The 17976-nt window shown below is 41.1% G+C and overlaps 1 protein-coding gene across 1 annotated transcript in view; it reads left to right on the forward strand.

Annotated features, from left to right (window-relative positions):
• Window positions 1–17976, forward strand: part of SYNE2 (spectrin repeat containing nuclear envelope protein 2) — a 272106-nt gene that overhangs the window by 245218 nt on the left and 8912 nt on the right. Inside the window, exons 99-110 of the mRNA XM_018556025.1 lie at window positions 422–584; window positions 920–1107; window positions 1678–1828; window positions 1954–2136; window positions 4238–4375; window positions 5600–5794; window positions 7528–7783; window positions 8245–8313; window positions 9711–9847; window positions 9939–10059; window positions 13705–13916; window positions 15195–15395. Coding sequence (XP_018411527.1) covers window positions 422–584; window positions 920–1107; window positions 1678–1828; window positions 1954–2136; window positions 4238–4375; window positions 5600–5794; window positions 7528–7783; window positions 8245–8313; window positions 9711–9847; window positions 9939–10059; window positions 13705–13916; window positions 15195–15395 — 2014 coding nt within the window. The remainder of the gene's footprint in view (window positions 1–421; window positions 585–919; window positions 1108–1677; window positions 1829–1953; window positions 2137–4237; window positions 4376–5599; window positions 5795–7527; window positions 7784–8244; window positions 8314–9710; window positions 9848–9938; window positions 10060–13704; window positions 13917–15194; window positions 15396–17976) is intronic.

Genomic DNA, 17976 nt, shown 5'->3' on the forward strand with positions numbered 1-17976 from the left:
CCCCCCCCATCCCACCGTTGGAGTACCTTTGCAGGTGCATCCTCTTCTTCCTCCAGTTGTGGGCAGATCCTAAATGCTGAAGAGACTGGGGCTAGATAACAATGTGGTGCCACTCTCTGCAGCGTTACCCTGTGAGTCCAAAGCAGGAGGTGGAACCTTGACCCCCCTGGTCTCACAGGAAGTGGAATAAATGATGCTGGGCATCATTCAATCCAGAAAAGGAGCGGTGCTGGTTCAGTGAGCAGGTGCATCTGTGGGGGACGGCACAGGAGACCAGGTGAGTAATGCAGTTGTAACTGTTTGTTTTCTTTTGGCTCCGGTTTACTTACAATTTTACTGCAATGCTCGATATGCGACTGTGTGCAGAAGTAGGTTGTATTGTATTGTAGTTTCAAGTGCTTGGATTTTCTTTCATGTACAGTGTGAAGAATTTGAAGGAAACGCTTGTAATCATCCAGCAACTGGACAAAAAAATGAGTAACCTGCGCACTTGGCTGGGCCGCATTGAATCTGAATTATCTACACCCCTGATTTACAGCATCTGTGATGACCAAGAGATAAACAAGAAACTGGAGGAACAAAAGGCAAGTGCTTACTACCTAGAAACAGAAAGGGGAATTTTGATGTATAGAACACAGAACAACAAGACCAGGGCTACTCAGAACAAGAACAGGGCCACTTGTAACCAGTCTGGGCATAAAACCTTTAGAGTCCCAATATTTGATTGGCCATTGAGATGGTCACTAAATGACACCACCTGAAAAAGATCCCTTGTGATATACACATGAAATAAAGTGAGGTCTGCAATGGCAATCTCACTCTGTACAGGTTTTCTGTACGCTTTCCTACAACTACTCAGAGCAGGAGAACATTCAGAAGGCAAAGGAGCTAATGGCTACAATATTTGTGTCTATTTCAGGACTTGCAAAAGGACATTGAGCTAAACAGCGCTGGGGTGGCTTCCGTACTGAATATCTGTGAGCGTCTGTTGCATGATACAGATGCATGTGCAAATGAAACAGAGTGTGACTCCATACAACAGACCACAAGGAGTCTGGATAAACGATGGAGAAACATCTGTACAATGTCTATGGAGAGACGCCTCCGGTAAGAGTTGGTTTCCGTTTTCCTCAGGGGCAAAGTGTGACTTATTTTATGCCTTGGTACCAGTTCAGGCTAAAATTGGCATCCAACAGTTGTGTGATATTTCTTCTGGGAAGCTAGGTGTTTATCGGCACAGATCACAAACAAGGTTGATGCTGATTATCTTTGGAAGCTGTTTGTTGTTCACTGCTTTCTTTTACAAGCCAAATGATAACACTGCTGTATAGGTTCTTTGTGCAGAATCCATGCTCAAACTTCTGGTCATGGTCAATCCATCCAGCATTGGAAGACTTAGGTCTGCAGATGCAGCAGGCCAGTTCAGCCTTTTCTTTGCCTGACCAAACTCTAACTCTTCCTGGGAGAATCTAAAGCTGGCCATACACCTATAGATTCTCTGCAAATTTTCTATAGTCAGATGTAAAAAGTGCAACAGATTCCGCCATCTATGCTAAACTGTGTGGATGGAGGAATCTCCCACTAGGCCAAGATTTCTGATAGGCCCTCTCTACTCTTTAAAAGGGTTCCTCAAGGTACCTGCCTAGGCCCATAAGTATTATTATTTTTTTCTTCCAGAATTGAGGAAACTTGGCGTTTGTGGCAAAAGTTCCTAGAGGACTACTCCAAATTTGATGACTGGCTTAAAGAAGCAGAAGCAATGGCTGCTTCCCCAGACTCTTCTGATGTATTATACACAAAAGCCAAAGAAGAACAAAAGAAATTTGAGGTTTGTATCTGCAGAGGCCATACAATAGAATTGTGCACAATTATCAAGTTCAATGCAAATGGTCTTTATCTGTTTGTAGGTTACTGCTATGAAATGTATTTACCAGTTGTAAACTTTCACTCCAGGCTTTTCAGCGGCAGATCCATGAGCGTCTTACTCACCTGGAACTAATAAACAAGCAGTACCGGAGACTTGCTCGGGAGAATCGCACCGATGCAGCCAGCAGATTGAAGCAGATGGTACATGAAGGCAACCAGAGGTGGGACCAGCTGCAGAGAAGAGTGGCCTCCATTCTGAGGAGGTTGAAGGTAAGCCAAGGGGGCTTGTGTCCTCTAATAGGCTGCTTTATGAGCTCCAGAGTTAACACGCAGCAAGAGTTCAAATTACTTTGCCTTGGTTTTATGAACGATAGAGCGGAGGTGGAGATGTTGCCAAAACCACGTTTCTTCCTCCATTTTAAAACTATAATTTGTTTGCTGTGAACAATAAATCACTTTATGAAACCAGATTGCTTACATTTAAGCAAAAGTTGTATGTTGCTTTCGTTATTTGTGCTTTAGTTTTCTTTGTTCTGCTTTCACAAATACCCAACTTTCATTAGAAAGAGTACATTTGCAGTTTTCCTAAATTGGCCCTAATAAGTTTTCTTGTGAATACACCAGTTTCTTTATTGATTTATTTATCTCCCTTTGTAAATGTGTCTGATTTTCATATGGTGGGAACAAGGGTTTGAATGTCACAACTACAGCCAGGCAAAACCGTCTTTGCTACCAGCATGTTTGCCTTCCCTCTTCCTTACTATGGCGCTCTGCAGCTTTTAGCGTGGAGGCAGTTTAGTCCTACTTCCTCCAGATATAATCTCATATGATGCTGCCTGTACTTCTCCACACCTATGGATCCTAAAATAGATTCAATAGGTTTCTGAACATATTTAATCACCACCCTTCCCATAATATGACCTCAAACAATGATACATTGACTCTTGGTACATCTTACAACTGTTTACCATCAGCCTCCAATTTTTCCTCTCCATTTGCCAATTTATCCTCCTACGCTACTTCCACTGGCCTGTCCTAAACCTTCTCTTTTTTGTCTGTTCTAATAATGACAAATTTACAAAGTGTACATACTTCTTCATTCACCACTATAGCATACTTTTCTATACTACTGGTCCATAAAGTTGGTACACATTAGCCAGTCTGTGATTATAGAGAGGTCTCAAGTGTCTGGAGAAAGTCATACCAAATAAAAACTACTCTACTCTGATGGCAACTAACAAATGCTTGCCACATTTGAGAAAAACCTCATAATCGGATATTTCTAAGCTCTTACAGGTGCCTCTATGGTAGAGAGGTTTGTGGCAATTACTGGAGTGATGAGTTGAGCAAATGAAAAATCTATCTAAAACCCAAACTTTAGTTTTAGATAAAAGGGGTTTAAACACATCCACTCTAGGGTCACTCTTTCTATTTGTAGTGATGACCATTGTCACTAATAGAAATTGATGGAAATTTAAATATAGTTTTCAGAAGAACAAGGGCTATCGTGCAGTGACAACTGTCTAAAAAGGTATTTCTGCTTTCGAAGAGATTTTCTGTTGTGTCTCTGGGACAGAAAAGGAAAAAGTTTAAATAATGCATAACCGATTTTCTTACTCTATACAAAACGGAAAAAAAAGTTATATTCTTTGGGGCCAGGTTCACACACATTCGGGGTGGAGAATTGGCAGGCCAACTATCTCAGTCGCCGGGCGGTGGACCCGGGAGTGTTTTATCAACTCTACAACAATGAACGGAGAGAAAAGGATTTTACGGTGAGTACAAAAATCCTATTTTTCCGGACCAGATCTGGAACGCGGTGCATTGCATTTGCAGCATTTTTACTGCGATGTTGCTGCGTTCTGAGTGGTTTTTGTGTTTTTTTTCTTTTTTAAGCTTAAAGTGGGCTTTCAGGTGCAGTCCAGTGCGTTTTGCATGCATTTGTTTTGTATATGTTCCAGTGCATTCTAGACCAAAGAAAATGATAACAGCAGTATTCTTTTTTTGTCTGGTCCGGAATAGACTGCACTGGTGTGAACAGAGCCCATAAATACCATAGGGATACATTGGGATGCTTTTTTGGTCTGGGAACAAACTGGTCTGGACATAGTATGAACAAGCCCTAAAGGCTATGGTTTTAACTCTCATTTACTAAAAGGACACTATCAAACTTAAGCAATATAATTGATGTCACTACAGCCCATAAGCCTACAAAAAGAAAAGTGTAATTTAACCATTTTACACTTTTGAACACTGCAGATTTGCTAATGGGTAGGAAGTGTGCTGGTGTAAAAGGTGCAGTGACAACAAAAGTTTTCTTTTTATTTGTAGTATACTTTCATTCAAAAGTTCTTCTTATGTCTTTCTTCAGCACTTTACTAGCCAAAGAGAAGACTTTGAAGGGACCAGAGACTGCATCCTGGTATGGCTGACGCAAATGGATATACAGCTTACAAATGTGGAGCATTTCTCAGAAAGTGACATTGAGGAAAAGATGCAACAATTAATCGTAGGTGTTTTTTTCATCTCTTGGCATGTTTGTGATATTCGGTTTGAGTTTTATATTGATATGCCTTTTGATTTACACTGTATTAAAAACAATACAGTAATCAATTAAACGAAATGAGGAGTGCTATACATTGTTTACCAGACCAGCAAACTAAAAGGGTTGAAGGAGCTCTGCCCACAGTAACATTATTTGGTGGGCAAAAGGCTTGCTTTTAACGCTTATTTATTATATATTTAACATTAAACATTTGAGATGAAAATGATTTTACATTTCAACGCCATAAAGGAGGGACTTAATGTGGATTCTGGTTTTCTGACACACTACCAGAACTTTTTATGAATCTACAGAACATCACAATATTCATGTATGTGGTATATCTCTGATCTGTTTAGGGTTTATTTGTCATCCTACGTTTATTTTTTCTGTCTTTTGATTATCAGGAGGCATTTTTTACTCCCCGGTCTAACATTTATGACACCCCACGAACCCTCCTCACCCCCCTCCTCAGCCAGCCACTTTTCAATTTTTTTTTTATTTTAGCTCAGTCACATTGCTATGTGTAACACTGCAGTCTTGTAATATTTCTACCCTATTGGAACAAATGGCTTCCTATGATGTACCCCATGCTTCAGTTTCTAGTTGCAATCAGTTGCTCACAAGCATTTTGCGATTAATCCCAAGTAAATGCTACTTGTATCGCTTACACCATAGAAAGCCATTTGTTTCATCTGCTTGGCGATCATCTCTACTTTTGTTTTTAGTAGCCAATCGCATGCAAGTATATCCAGGAATCACACAGATGGTCATTCTATGCTCTCTGCATTCAGATGAATGAGTGAAAGCCATTTTGCGAGGCTCCGAGAACAACATTTTTTACCAGCTTGCAGTACCAGAGTATTTGGTCTGAACTGACCAAGCTGTGGTTTGCTCATGCTCGCTGGAACCATGGAAAATGTACAGCATATTAAAACATTAGCAAAAGTGTAATTTTGAATATTCAAGGCAATTAGTCAAGGATTAGTGGCACAGCAATGGTTCAGGTTAAAATGGTTAATATTATACACATACACACCACTCTTTGCACTATATTTTCTTCAAGGATAGAGACTAGCATACAAATCATTGATCTCTGTGCAGTTTTAAACTCTTAAGGAATGATTTGTGTGGTTCCAGTTATGGCTGAAGCAATTCTAGACACATAAAAATACATTGTGTGCCTTGCAGGGTTTCAAACAAGAAATTACTCTGAACACCAACAAGATCGACCAGTTGATAGTTTTTGGAGAGCAGCTGATCCAGAAAAGCGAGGCCATGGATGCTGTGGTTATTGAGGACGAGCTGGAAGAGATCCACAGATATTGCCAAGAGGTATTTGGACGAGTCTACAGATTCCATGAGAGACTGACATCAAAGGGTTTGGTAAGTAATGTTTGTATGGGAGAACTTAATGTTGTCAGACAAGAAGGCTGATTTTTCAGCCCACAGATGCAGTCTGGATTTGAAGAAAGTTTTCATTATATCTGTTAGCAAGGTGGAGCTGTCAGTTTGTAGAAAACTGGGGGATTCTCTTTCAGCGATGAAGGTTTTAGTATGTGCTTTTAGATTTCTGTTTAAGGTTTGCTGTCATCCTGTTGCTACAGACATGCAGGCAGAGTTAGGCTGGGCACACACCTTACAACCATTGCAAGACTTTTGTCTTGCGATGGTTGTAAGGTCATTAAAAAAACGTACGATCTGCCTATCTTGGACAGGCAGATCGTACTTGCGATGATCGCAAGCCCTCCCCGCTTGGGGGGAGTTCCGATGACCGCAATGCCGAATGGGCAGTGTGCGCTTGCCGTCCGGCTTTTATCTTACGAACATGCTACACACCCGCCGAAAATCGTACGATTCTCGGCAGGTTTTCGAACATGTTTGTAAGATGAAAGTCGAGCGACCTTACAGTAGGAGAGGTTGCACGGCTTCCACACACCTTACGATAATCCTACGTTCGCGGGATTTCCCGCGATTATCGTAAGGTGTGTGGGCACCTTAAGTCAGATGAGAGTTAAGCTGGCTATACACCTATAGATTCTCTGCAGATTTTCTATGGTCAGCTGGAAAAAGTGCAACAGATTCCTCCATCTACGCTAAACTGTGTGGATGGAGGAATCTCCCACTGTGCCAAGCTTCAGGATCTTGCTAGTCGGCCCTGCTGGCTCTCAAAACACCTGAACATTCTGATTGGATGCAGGCATTTTTCAAGTATTTTGAGAGCCAGTGGGGCCGACTAGCAAGATACTGAAGCTTGGCCCAGCGGGAGATTCCTCCATCCACACAGTTTAGCGCAGATGGAGGAATCTGTTGCACTTTTTCCATCTGACCATAGAAACTCTGCAGATAATCTATAGGTGTATGGCCAGCTTTAGTTGTAACAAACTGGTGACACACTAGTTGTCCGTACACCGGTGCCATTTTCACATAAGGTTCTATTCACCTCTGTATGTGTAGGTGGTGTGGATTATATCCATGTTGCACCTTTTAGGCACATTTTAAATTTGTTTTACATGTAGTAACATTGAAGTCTGAAGATAGAGCAAACAGAACTTTTTCTAACACAGCTTGTGCACATGTGAAAGGGGACTAACTCTCCCACAACCTAACCATGTAGTGGTGTCCTTTAAACATGCATGCATACTTAAAATCGCACATGGAAGTCCATAAATGGGGGAAAAAAATAAAGATATGCTTTACCTCGTGTAGGCCAGGCCTACTTCTTTGCGCTAAAATGCCTAAAAAAAAACTGGTGGGAGAGGGGGACAGGAGGAGGATGCCATGCAGAAGATGCCTATCCAACAAATAGTATTGCACTATGGTCCTGCTGATCCCTATTTAATACAGTAAATAGTAGTGACTTGGGGATTGGTGGAAAGAACCCAGTGGGGGACATGCTATCCAATACAACATGAAGTGTCAGATAGCTGCAGCACCCAGAGCTCTTGAAATAGAGCAAAGGTTTAACACACCACCATAAGCCAGATAGGCAAAAGTATAAACCCTCTTTTACAGGGGCCTGCTAGTTTACAGGTTTTCATCTTGCAACATGGCCACAAAATAAATAAAATATCTCTAATTCTCTAAAATGACAAATTTTCTCTATTACTCTTGTAAAGAATTTAGAGGAAGAAAGAGAGGCCTCAGGAAATGATACAGATGGAGAAGATTCAAGGGAAATCCAGAATTCTTCCTGGCATGCTACGATTCCTGAAGTGGACAACTGCCACTTGATGCCCCCACATGAGAGATCTGGTCGCGAAACTCCAGTCAGTGTAGACTCCATTCCTCTTGAGTGGGATCCAACTGTTGACGTGGGTGGATCTTCCATGCACGAGAATGAAGAGGAGAGCGGCTACTACAATCCTTTGTCAGGTAAACATTAACATTGTTGGCGTTTATTTGGTTTTATCATATTATCATAAATTTTTCACGAAAGAAAATCTGTCAGTTTGCCAGTTTAGGATGCAGTGATGGTCTCATTCTAGCCCACACTGACTCGTATTCCTTTTGCCTCAATGCTCCATTGCAAATACCTAGCGTGAGCATGTGACCTCCCAAGGATACAGTGTTTGTGTCTGAGCAGGCCATTGTCAAGCCCAAACACTTACCTTATGAGGAGGACATAATCAACCCTGTAAGCTCAAACATCCTCTGGCATGCCACTTGCAAAGGGAGAGCACATGGAAGGTGAGAAGGTTGGCGGTAGACAGTGACAGTCTCTTTAAACCTATATTGTATTATTGCCTTTATCATTTTGAAAACATTTTTACAGTTACCAATTTTGTTTACATTCTTTCCACTGAGGGGAAAAACTTGACCTTACTTTCTTCCAGATGTAGAAATTGCTGAGAGTCCCGAGGCCTATGTCATAATGACAACAAAAACTGTCCAAGCGTCTTCTGGTAGGCCCCAGCCAAATGCATGTGTCTCACTCTGGCACCATTGCTGTGATGCACGCTCACTCCTTCCTCATACCACCGTTACCTCTACTGCTTCTTGTGTGAGCATCATATGTCTCAAACCACATCCCAGGATGTCCATCATGGCCCATCACCAAAATGCACACAACTGCCTTTGGGATGTGTGGCCATGTTCTTGGGATATGTGCATTATTCTGACATGGCATCATTTTATTTATTATTTTCCCCTTTGTGCCTCTGCTTGCTAAGAGATCACACACCAATCAACATACACAATGCTCAACACTTTGTGTATTTTTGTCTTTGTTGATTTAGCTTTTCTACATTTGACTATTTACCGCACTCGTTTGAATTTAAGCCGTAACAACCTTTTTGCACAGCTGCACAATTGATAATTAAGGCAGGATGGAGAAACAATGTTTATTAATCATTTATATTGCCATTTTGAAATGCTTTTTGTTTGTACGGGCACTTGAAGTCTTAAAGCTCACCTCCAGCTAGTTTCTTCTTTTATTTTGGATAATACATTTTTCAAGTTTATATTAGGTTTCTGACCCCATTAAGAAGGCTTTCCTTACTGCCATTGTGATACCTCTGGGGGTTGAAGACGTGGGCAGTAAAAAAACATTGACAGAAGTTCTAACCCGTCCCTACTACTCTAAAAATGTGTTTGTTTGTTTTTTTGTCTGTGTCCCAATTGGAAAGATCTCAGGACCGGAAGAGAAGGGAAATCTCCCATGGAGACACAGACAACACTAACCAACCCCTTCTTGCTTTATGCACAACAAAATACAACATTTTGGTTGGAGTTGGGCTTTAATTGAACCAAACAGGAAATTATCAAATGTTTGCTCATTGCCAAGGGGAAACTAGACCTGTGAATATCTGTTCTGCTTATGAACATTCCACACTTTAAAAAGTATATAGCTTTACAGAAAACCCCAAGGTAATAAGTTTGACCCTTCTCCATTGGGATGATAAAATCTTCAAAGTCCTCTACAGACAGAAAATAAAATTTATAATTCTTATGGCAAAGTTTGCTGCTTCCCGGTCCTGCTTTACAGTATCTGACTCATAAGAAAGGTGCAGTTAGAATTTTATTTAATTTGGTTTGCATGGGCAATTGGAAACATTTTTGCCAAGTTATTCATTATAAGTACTACTGATCTAACCTTTTACATCAGCTTTGTCTTTTCAAAATGCCATATAACCTTGATTCCGGTACTTCATATCCTGCATCCATGCTTTTTCCCCTTTACATGCTGCTGCTGGTAAGTTTATGGGATGGTGGTGCCCGTATGAAGGCTGGTTGGCAGTGCTCAGTGGCACCACTTTCCACAGTACTCTGTATTCCTGCTAACTATATTCTGTTATTACAGGGAAATCTGACTTGGAGACTCCATCATGGCATTCTCCAGCCAAGCATATGGCAGCTTTGAAGCCAGAGTACAAACAAAATGAGGCTGCACAGGATCTGATGCTTGCTACAACCAAAGCCTTGTTAGACATGTCCACTGTAAGTTTTGTATTGTTGGCTACAGATAATGGTGGGGGGAGTGCAATGCTACAGCAGGTAAATGTTAATGAGTGTGCTTCTGTATTTATAGAATGAGCAGACCTCCACTTCTACTCCCTCCAGAGAGACAGATGTGAGAACATCAGGTATCACTAATGAACAGCTTGATGACAACGGACTTAGAGGAATTTACAGCCCAGAGACGCAATCAGGTAAAGGGGATAGAACATATTGTCTAAATTTTCTAATGCAAAAATAATACTTTTCTTTCATAGATTCACTCAATCGGTAAAATATTTTCTTGCCTTTGACCTGTAATATGCAAATATCTAAGTTGAGGTTAAGTTTGCGTAGAGATACAATTAGGGTCATGTGATCTCCTGTGCTCTAGCACTTTTTAATCCACTGCCATTTATTTCTTGTTTTTCTCCTCATTCCAGTCAGCAGAGAGTTTGTAATACCATGAGAAGGATATTAAAATGCTTAAAGGTGATCTCTATGCATGACCCAAATTTACTACCACATCTCCCTCTCCCCTTCTAATTTATGCCCCAGGATTTTAATTTCTTTTCTTTCAACTTGCTCCTGTATTGAAGTACCTTTATTACTATGTTTGACATTATCACCAGGCTTGTCAGATTTTTGCAAGGCCATCTGCTAGAAACCTATTTCCTATTCATGTAGGCACACCCCAAACCACAGTGCTCTCGGGAATCAAGACAACAGCATTGTTTTGCTTGAAATGAAATTGATGTATGCCTACGGAATGGGACAGAGAAGGGCAGGAATAGGCTGAGTTCTGTTGTCCAGCAAGGACTGCTGACAACACTAGTTGAGATTTTTGCACAGAGGTGGTTGAGTTGTCTGGCAGGTATTTTTTGCACAGATACATGGGGAAAATGTGCATGTATTGCAAAGATGGAGTTCATATTGTTGTTTTTTTCAGGCCATCGTATAGCAATATGCATTAGCATGGTGAGTAGGTCTTAATGCTGCTGTATGCATATATGCATCAGCCAGCCCACTGTTCTGTGCTGAGAACTTGTTCACTAGCACACTTCCAGCACATTGACTGAGCTGTTCAAGCAAACACATTGGTCATTTAGCTCATAATGCATGCACTGATTTCACTTACAGTATGCTGTGCTGTGGAAGAACCCATACAACTGACCATGTAGGACAACATAACCAAACTGCAGGATTCACTTTTTTTTGCGAACGCCGTGCATTGATGGGATGAATTCCATTTTAAAGAGATTCTGAGGGAAATGTATAAAAACTGGAGCAGACAAAATCTAGAGCAGCTTTGTATGGCACCCAATCAGCTTATCTGTTTCATTTTCAAAGCTTACCTGAACAAACTGAAGAGAGAAGCTGATTGGTTTCCCTGGGCAACTGCTCCAGATTTTGTCTGCTCCAGTTTTGATAAATTCCCCCTCTCTGTATTTTCTCAAGCCCAGGCATTATCTGAACACACCCACAGTGAGTTTTCCAGTTAAAGACAAGTAACGCCGACCAGGCTGAGCAACCTCCTTATAATCAGTAAAGGAAACCTGTACTAAGATATGGAGGCCGCCATTGCTGACCTCCTTGTAAGCATGCTAGTTGCTCTGTTTCTGGCCTCTATGTTCTGAGTCAGTGACCTTAAACAAGTAAGCAACCAGTGAAGCCAGACCTTCTCATCTGTATACCTATTCAACGTGACAGCCTGGTACCGAGCATTATTAGAGTAAAAGCTTGTCAATTGGAACCCCCATTTATTTATTTTTTTCACAGATTCACTTTAGGTGGACTGGCTACAGTTGGTCAAGGTTGATGCACACAGGCTCTAGCCAGGTCTTTCTGAACCAATAGAGCTATTTATAACTTTGCTCTATGCCTAATGTGTAAAAGGGTGCTAAAAGGCAACACCTGTGTGGATAATTGAATAAGCCGCTAACCATTTAAGCTAATATTGACCATCATTAACATGGGTTTGTTTTTTCCCCCTAGTCTGTTTTTAGCTATTGTATCCACTTACACATCTTGAGATGCTGATCACTTCATTATCCACTTATAGGAGTCTATTTTTATACCTTACTGAGTCGTCGGCTAGTAAACCTGTAACACAATGACCTGACAGATTTGCTTAATGTGCTAAAATACAGAACAGAAAAATAGTAAATTCAAAATCTAAAACCATAATTTAGCAAGTTAATTGGCACACATCTACAATCCTTGAAGCTGAACTGCAAGCAAACTGCTAAATACACAGATAAATGCATATATGGGACCTATTTTATCTGCCAAAGGATTTGTGTTTCTGTCCATCCAGTTCACAGATGTTATACAGTCCTACCAAACACCACAGCACTGTCTGGCAGGGCAGGAGACTGGATTTTTATCTGCTGCAGTTAACACATACAGGTCTAGTCCCTCCCTGGTCTGAATGGACATTGAAGGGGAAGTGGCTAACTGCGGAGCTTATCTCACCTTGATTCTATAGTCTCCTCCTAGTAGAATGTCCCTTGCTAGCACATGAGTATTGCAGCACACATTGGCTCCTTGTGCTGCTTTTTCCTTTCCAATGCTGAGCTCTCTTTTAATTCTGAAATAAGAACTTTGAACTTGATTTTTTTATAATGCAAGCAGTGTAAGTACCTGAATTACAAGCTTTTTTGACACAAAAGTAGACAAGACATAAATAGACTCTACAAAAAAGCATCAGCAGTATACTAACAAATCCTAAATAAAAATGATTACATAAAATACAGTCCCTGCCCATTCATAAATCTTAAGTGGATGCTGATAGACTGCAGCCATTTACCAGAATGCTATATTAATGAATACAGAGCTGCATGATTTTGTATCTTTTATAACTGCCTGGGGTTCAGCTTTAGAGCACAGGCAACGTTTGAATGAAGTGAAGTTCCCGTTATTCTCCTGTACAGCACAAGGAGACTAAACAAGGAATTGGTTGCCAGAAGCAACAGTTACATTCCGTTCCATAATATACAAAAAACCAGGCCACATATTCTGTATTAAAGATCTTTGCAAGCCTTAAAGGACCATGAAACTAAAAACAAAAGATGTTTTGTGTGGAAGCCCTATTAATAAATGTAATGGATGTAAAAGTAACCTGCAGAGACGAGGACACTTTTTATGGACCAAGGCTTGTGGACACCTATGAGCTTGTTGGACATCCCATTCCAAATCCCCAGGTATCACTCCCCTGCAAAGGCTTTCCACAAGATTTTTTTAGAGTGTCTGTGGGAATCTGTGCCCATTCAGCAAAAGAGCATTTGTGAGGTCAGGTACTAATGTTGGATGAGAAGACCAGGCTGCATTCCAATTCATCCCAAAAGCGTTAGGGTCAGGGCTCTGTGCAGGGCACTTAAGTTCCCCCAAACAAAACTCTTTAAACCGTGTGATTATGGAGTGGCTTTTTTCAATTGTATTTAACAATTTGGAGGGTTGTCCTCCATGATTTTGTCCTTTTTTATAGTGTACTTGGCCTCAAGTTTACCTGAAAATTACTTTTAGGTAAACATTACAATAAATAAGAATGTTTACTTCCAAAAAAAGGTTTTTCCTTTAAATATATTCAGCTCTCTAATTCCAGAAACCTAAAATTATTTGCATAAAAAGCTTATTTGTCACAACCTGCTTGTAAATTGTTTAGTGGGCCATTCATTCCCATACCAAACATGAATGTATGTTACACTGCCAGGAGACCATATGGTATTTAAATCTTAGTCTTTCGGGCTACGGTTAGATTGTAAATAACTTGCTTTTGTTTTTCCTGCATTGACAGCAGGGCATCTTGATCTCTAAGTTGGAGCTACTTGTTTTACAATACATTTTTTTGGTTTATGCAGGTGTTATTGAACGCTGGGAGATTATTCAGGCTCAGAGCTTAAGCAATGAGCTAAGGTCAAAGCAGAATTTACAGCAGTGGCAGCAATTGAACTCTGATTTAGATAATATCTCATTGTGGCTTGGGAAGACTGAAGCTGAGCTTGACAATGCTGAAAATCTAAAGCCATCTACTTCCCTTCAAGAGCTGGAGCAGAAAGTGAAGAGATTTAAGGTATGAAAACTGACTTTAAGCTGAGCAGTATAACTGAGCTAATTTAATAGCCGATTGCAAATATAAAATGTTATACTATCAGCCTAGTTCTGGGAGGCATAAATATATGCAGATGGTGGCACAGCAACTTTGTAACTCATTAAAACTAGTATAAATTAGATGATGGAAAACACCCACGGGACATTCAATCTAACAATATTGTACTTTTTGGAAGACAATCATCCTAGATCATTCTAGATTTACATTATGAAAACCTCACGATAAATTCACCATCTGCATTGAGCTTGTCAGTTATCGACGTAAAAGCCCAAAATGTACGGATAGTTTGAAGCACCATTATAGGCAAAACAGACAAACATGTGGCCGGTCAGTGGTTCATTCATAATGAATAGCCTGGTCAGTGTGTGGTTAACCTCTTTCTGGTCTCTTACTCCAAATTATGTCTGCACGATCACACAGCTAAACTATATGGCCAAAGTTAGTGGACAGCTGACCATCACACCTATATGAACTTGTTGGACATGCCATTCCAAAACCTTGGGCATTAATATGGAGTTGGCTTCCCTTTGCAGCTATACCAGCCTCCACTCTTCTGGCAAGGCCCCATAAGATTTTGTAGTTGGTCTGAAGGGATTTGTGCAGTTTTGTGAGGTTAGGTTTATCATAACAATGGATGTGTCAGTTCATTCTAAGGGCCTGTGTCAACCAGTTTTTGTTTGCATCAAGTGCGTTTTCCATTCCTACACAAGTCTATGAGAATGCAAATCCTACTTGAAGCAGGCCAACTACAGGTCATAAGGAGGTCAAATGCACCAGTCAATGAATTCTGAATCATCTCAAAGTGATGCCATCAACGCCAGCTCAAAGCCTTTCGACTCGGGCCCTAAAGGTGTTAGCATTGAGGGCAGGCCACTTGAGATCCTCCACCTCCATGGAGCCATTTTTGTGCACAGGGGCACAATCCTGTGGAATAGAAAAGGACCTTCCGTAAAGTGTAGCCACAAGGTTGAAGACACAAAATTGTCTAAAATGTTTTGCATGCTGTAGCATTAACGGTACCCTTGATTGAAAACACCCGAACTCAATCCATTTGGCCATATAGCGTAGGCATTATTATTTCAGCTGTACTTTTAATGATTCATTAATTTGTATATTTTATATTTGCCTAGAATTCAGCTTTAATCATATCAAGTTTAAGCAAATTACAGGTAGAATAGATGGACAATAGTAAACGTTGGCTTCAAGGTGTTCAATGCTTTGTTTCGGCTGTTCTTTCAGGACACTTTGAAGGCTTTTGATAATTATAAAGCTCTGGTTCTATCTGCCAACCTGAGCAGTAAGGAGTTCCAGCAGGCAGATGATGCGGAGAGCGGAAGTCTTCTGAGTAGACTGCATGAGGTGAACTCCCGCTGGGACCAAGCATGTCATAAGAGAGACAAGTGGAGGAAGAGCTTACAGAATGATCTCAACCAGTGTGAGGTAAGGCCTTAAAGTAGATTTAAACTCTTGAGACAAACCTATTTTTGGTATACTGGATGGCAGAGCTATTTGGAGCTATGTATATCTTCGCAGCTATTGCACACCGCTTCCAGTACAGGAGTGCGCCATACCAGCAAATGCACAGAGCAGCTGTCAATTACAACTGCGGGAGCTTTTCAGAAAGCGAGACCAGCTCTCACTATGGGGGAATTTGTAGCATGTAGTTCTCGGGAGTGCAGATCACAGGGTCATATACTGCTCCTGAAGCAAGACTGAAAGCACCCTAACTATATATCTACTTCTAAATATATAAAAACTAGAGATGCACCAATACCTGTTTTTCGAGTATCTTTGGTACTCACCGATACCAGAAGTCCCATTAAGGAAGTCAGGTGTTGTGTCATGACTAGGCCCCCCACCTCATTACACAAAGCTCCGGTATCAGGATAGGCATCGGGAGCATTTGGGCGAGTATGAGTACTCAGCTAAATACTCCGTTGCGGCACCGATACTAGTATTGGTGCATCCCTAATAAAAAACCTTTTGAAGTAATTTCTCAATTTACTTTACCTAAAAGGCTGTTTAAATGATAAAACCCCTTGTACATACTGTAAACCAGCACCATCCAATCATGTAGCTCCTTGAGTTGTAAGTAATACATTAAGCTTTCAATGCATAATATGATTAGATGATGTCGGCTTCTTACACACATAGCTATAAAGTATTTCAGCAACAAAAGTGTACTTTATGAACAAGGTTTTCTTCAACAGATACTTGCACAAGGTTCTGCTGTTCCTTTAAGGCTTAGAGGAACAGCAGAACCTTATGCGCAAGTATCTGATTGAAGATACTGACCTTATGGCCCTACGATCCATTTAGAAGTTATGTACAACTATTGTATTTTACTAGACACAAGGGACCAAAAGCCATGACATCCAACTGAAAACTCCGTGGACTCAATAGGAATAACCTTGCCAGTAAAAGTTTACTACTTGCAACTTGTCTATAGCTTGGCAGTCTGGCAAGTTGGAATCTACTGGATGTTTATTGTCGTAGACAGCGTGGGATTTATATTTGGAACTTTAACTCGCATAACTCTTTTCATCCTATCTTTTATGCTGTCTGTCCTGCAAAGATATTGGGTTGTCATTATTGGCCAGATAATCCCTACTTCCTAGAACTAGGGTCTGTTTGATTATTGAATAAACTTTTTGTTACATGATGGCATTGTTATAGACAAAGTGTTATTACTGATTTAAAGGGACCAACCACCCTAAAATAACACTTAGAGATGTATACAGGGATAAGTAGTTCACTTTTGCAGTGTACCTGAAACACCCTACTTACTACCTACAGGGGTCTCCCTACACTATTTTGCTACCGGAGGCCCGTGGGGGAAGTCGGGTGATGGTGGTGCATGTTATTGTGGGGGGAGGTGAAGGTTTGTAGTGGTGCACATTACTTGGGGAGGGGGGTCCTTGGTGCTACTTCTGGGTCTGACTCTGTCTGGCATCCTGCCCTGCTCCCTGATGTCACTGGTTGCCAAGAGCTGGGCAGGCTGCCAGCCAGAGCATCACAGATGGGTAAGAGCTCTTAGCTCTGGGACACTCTGACCGGAAAGGGGGCAGCAGGCACACCTGCACACCCCCCTGTGGCCCAATGAGAAGCCGTCTGAGGCAGCCGCTTCAGGCTGCCTCATTTTAGGGATGGCCCTGACTGCCTATCACACACAGCCCAGTATGAAAAAATAAATAAGTCCAACACTAAAAGTTTCTCACAGCCACCAATCAAATTTAAACCTGCCTTGGAAGTTTGAATGTGATTGGTGATACAGGAAGTAGAGAGATGGGATGCTAAACAACACAGACCTAAGGAAGTATGCTCCTTATTATTCTGTGTGCTTATTTTGCAGGGGATAATACAACATAAGGTTAACTAAGTGGTTTTTTTTTAACTTTAGCACAGTCACTGGTTTTACCGGAGAGGATTACTAAAGTGCGTTCATGTTGCCTAGAATTGCTGAAAAGCTGTTTTTTATACACATTTCATTTCATGTGTACTATTGTGGAAAGTCAGGTGTACTTTGGAATATGGCTTACACACATACAGCCCCAATCACTGGAGCGTATTTTCACTAACACTTTGGAAACTAGCAGTATGAAGACTTACAGCGGGTTTGCCCACAATGCACCCTGGCTGGTGAATCTTGTTATTTAATATTGAGTCTTGTTAACCAGTGCCCCAGGTTACCAATACCCAGTCAGAATGCACTTGGCGAATCAGACTTCTTTACAGGAATGGTGTTCATTAAAGCCCAACTCTAGCACAATTGTTTGTATTTGATAGTGCAGGGAATGGTTAGAACTAGGGAGTCACTGAAACATATTGGCTGAAAATGGCACTTTGGGCAAAATGTTAAAAATAAAAAATTTTTGGACCTTAATTGTGGTGCATCCCTGGTTTCTCTCCTCACTGGGTGCTGCTCTGTGTCCTCTCTGACACAGTGCAGCGTCCAGTGTGGAGAAAAACTTTCAGGAGGCAGGGAGGAGACAGCTGTCGGCTGTCACAGGAGGCTCAGCCA

Source organism: Nanorana parkeri, unplaced genomic scaffold (genome assembly GCF_000935625.1).
Source record: "Nanorana parkeri isolate BGI_ZX_2015 unplaced genomic scaffold, ASM93562v1 scaffold12, whole genome shotgun sequence".
Taxonomy (NCBI): domain Eukaryota; kingdom Metazoa; phylum Chordata; class Amphibia; order Anura; family Dicroglossidae; genus Nanorana; species Nanorana parkeri.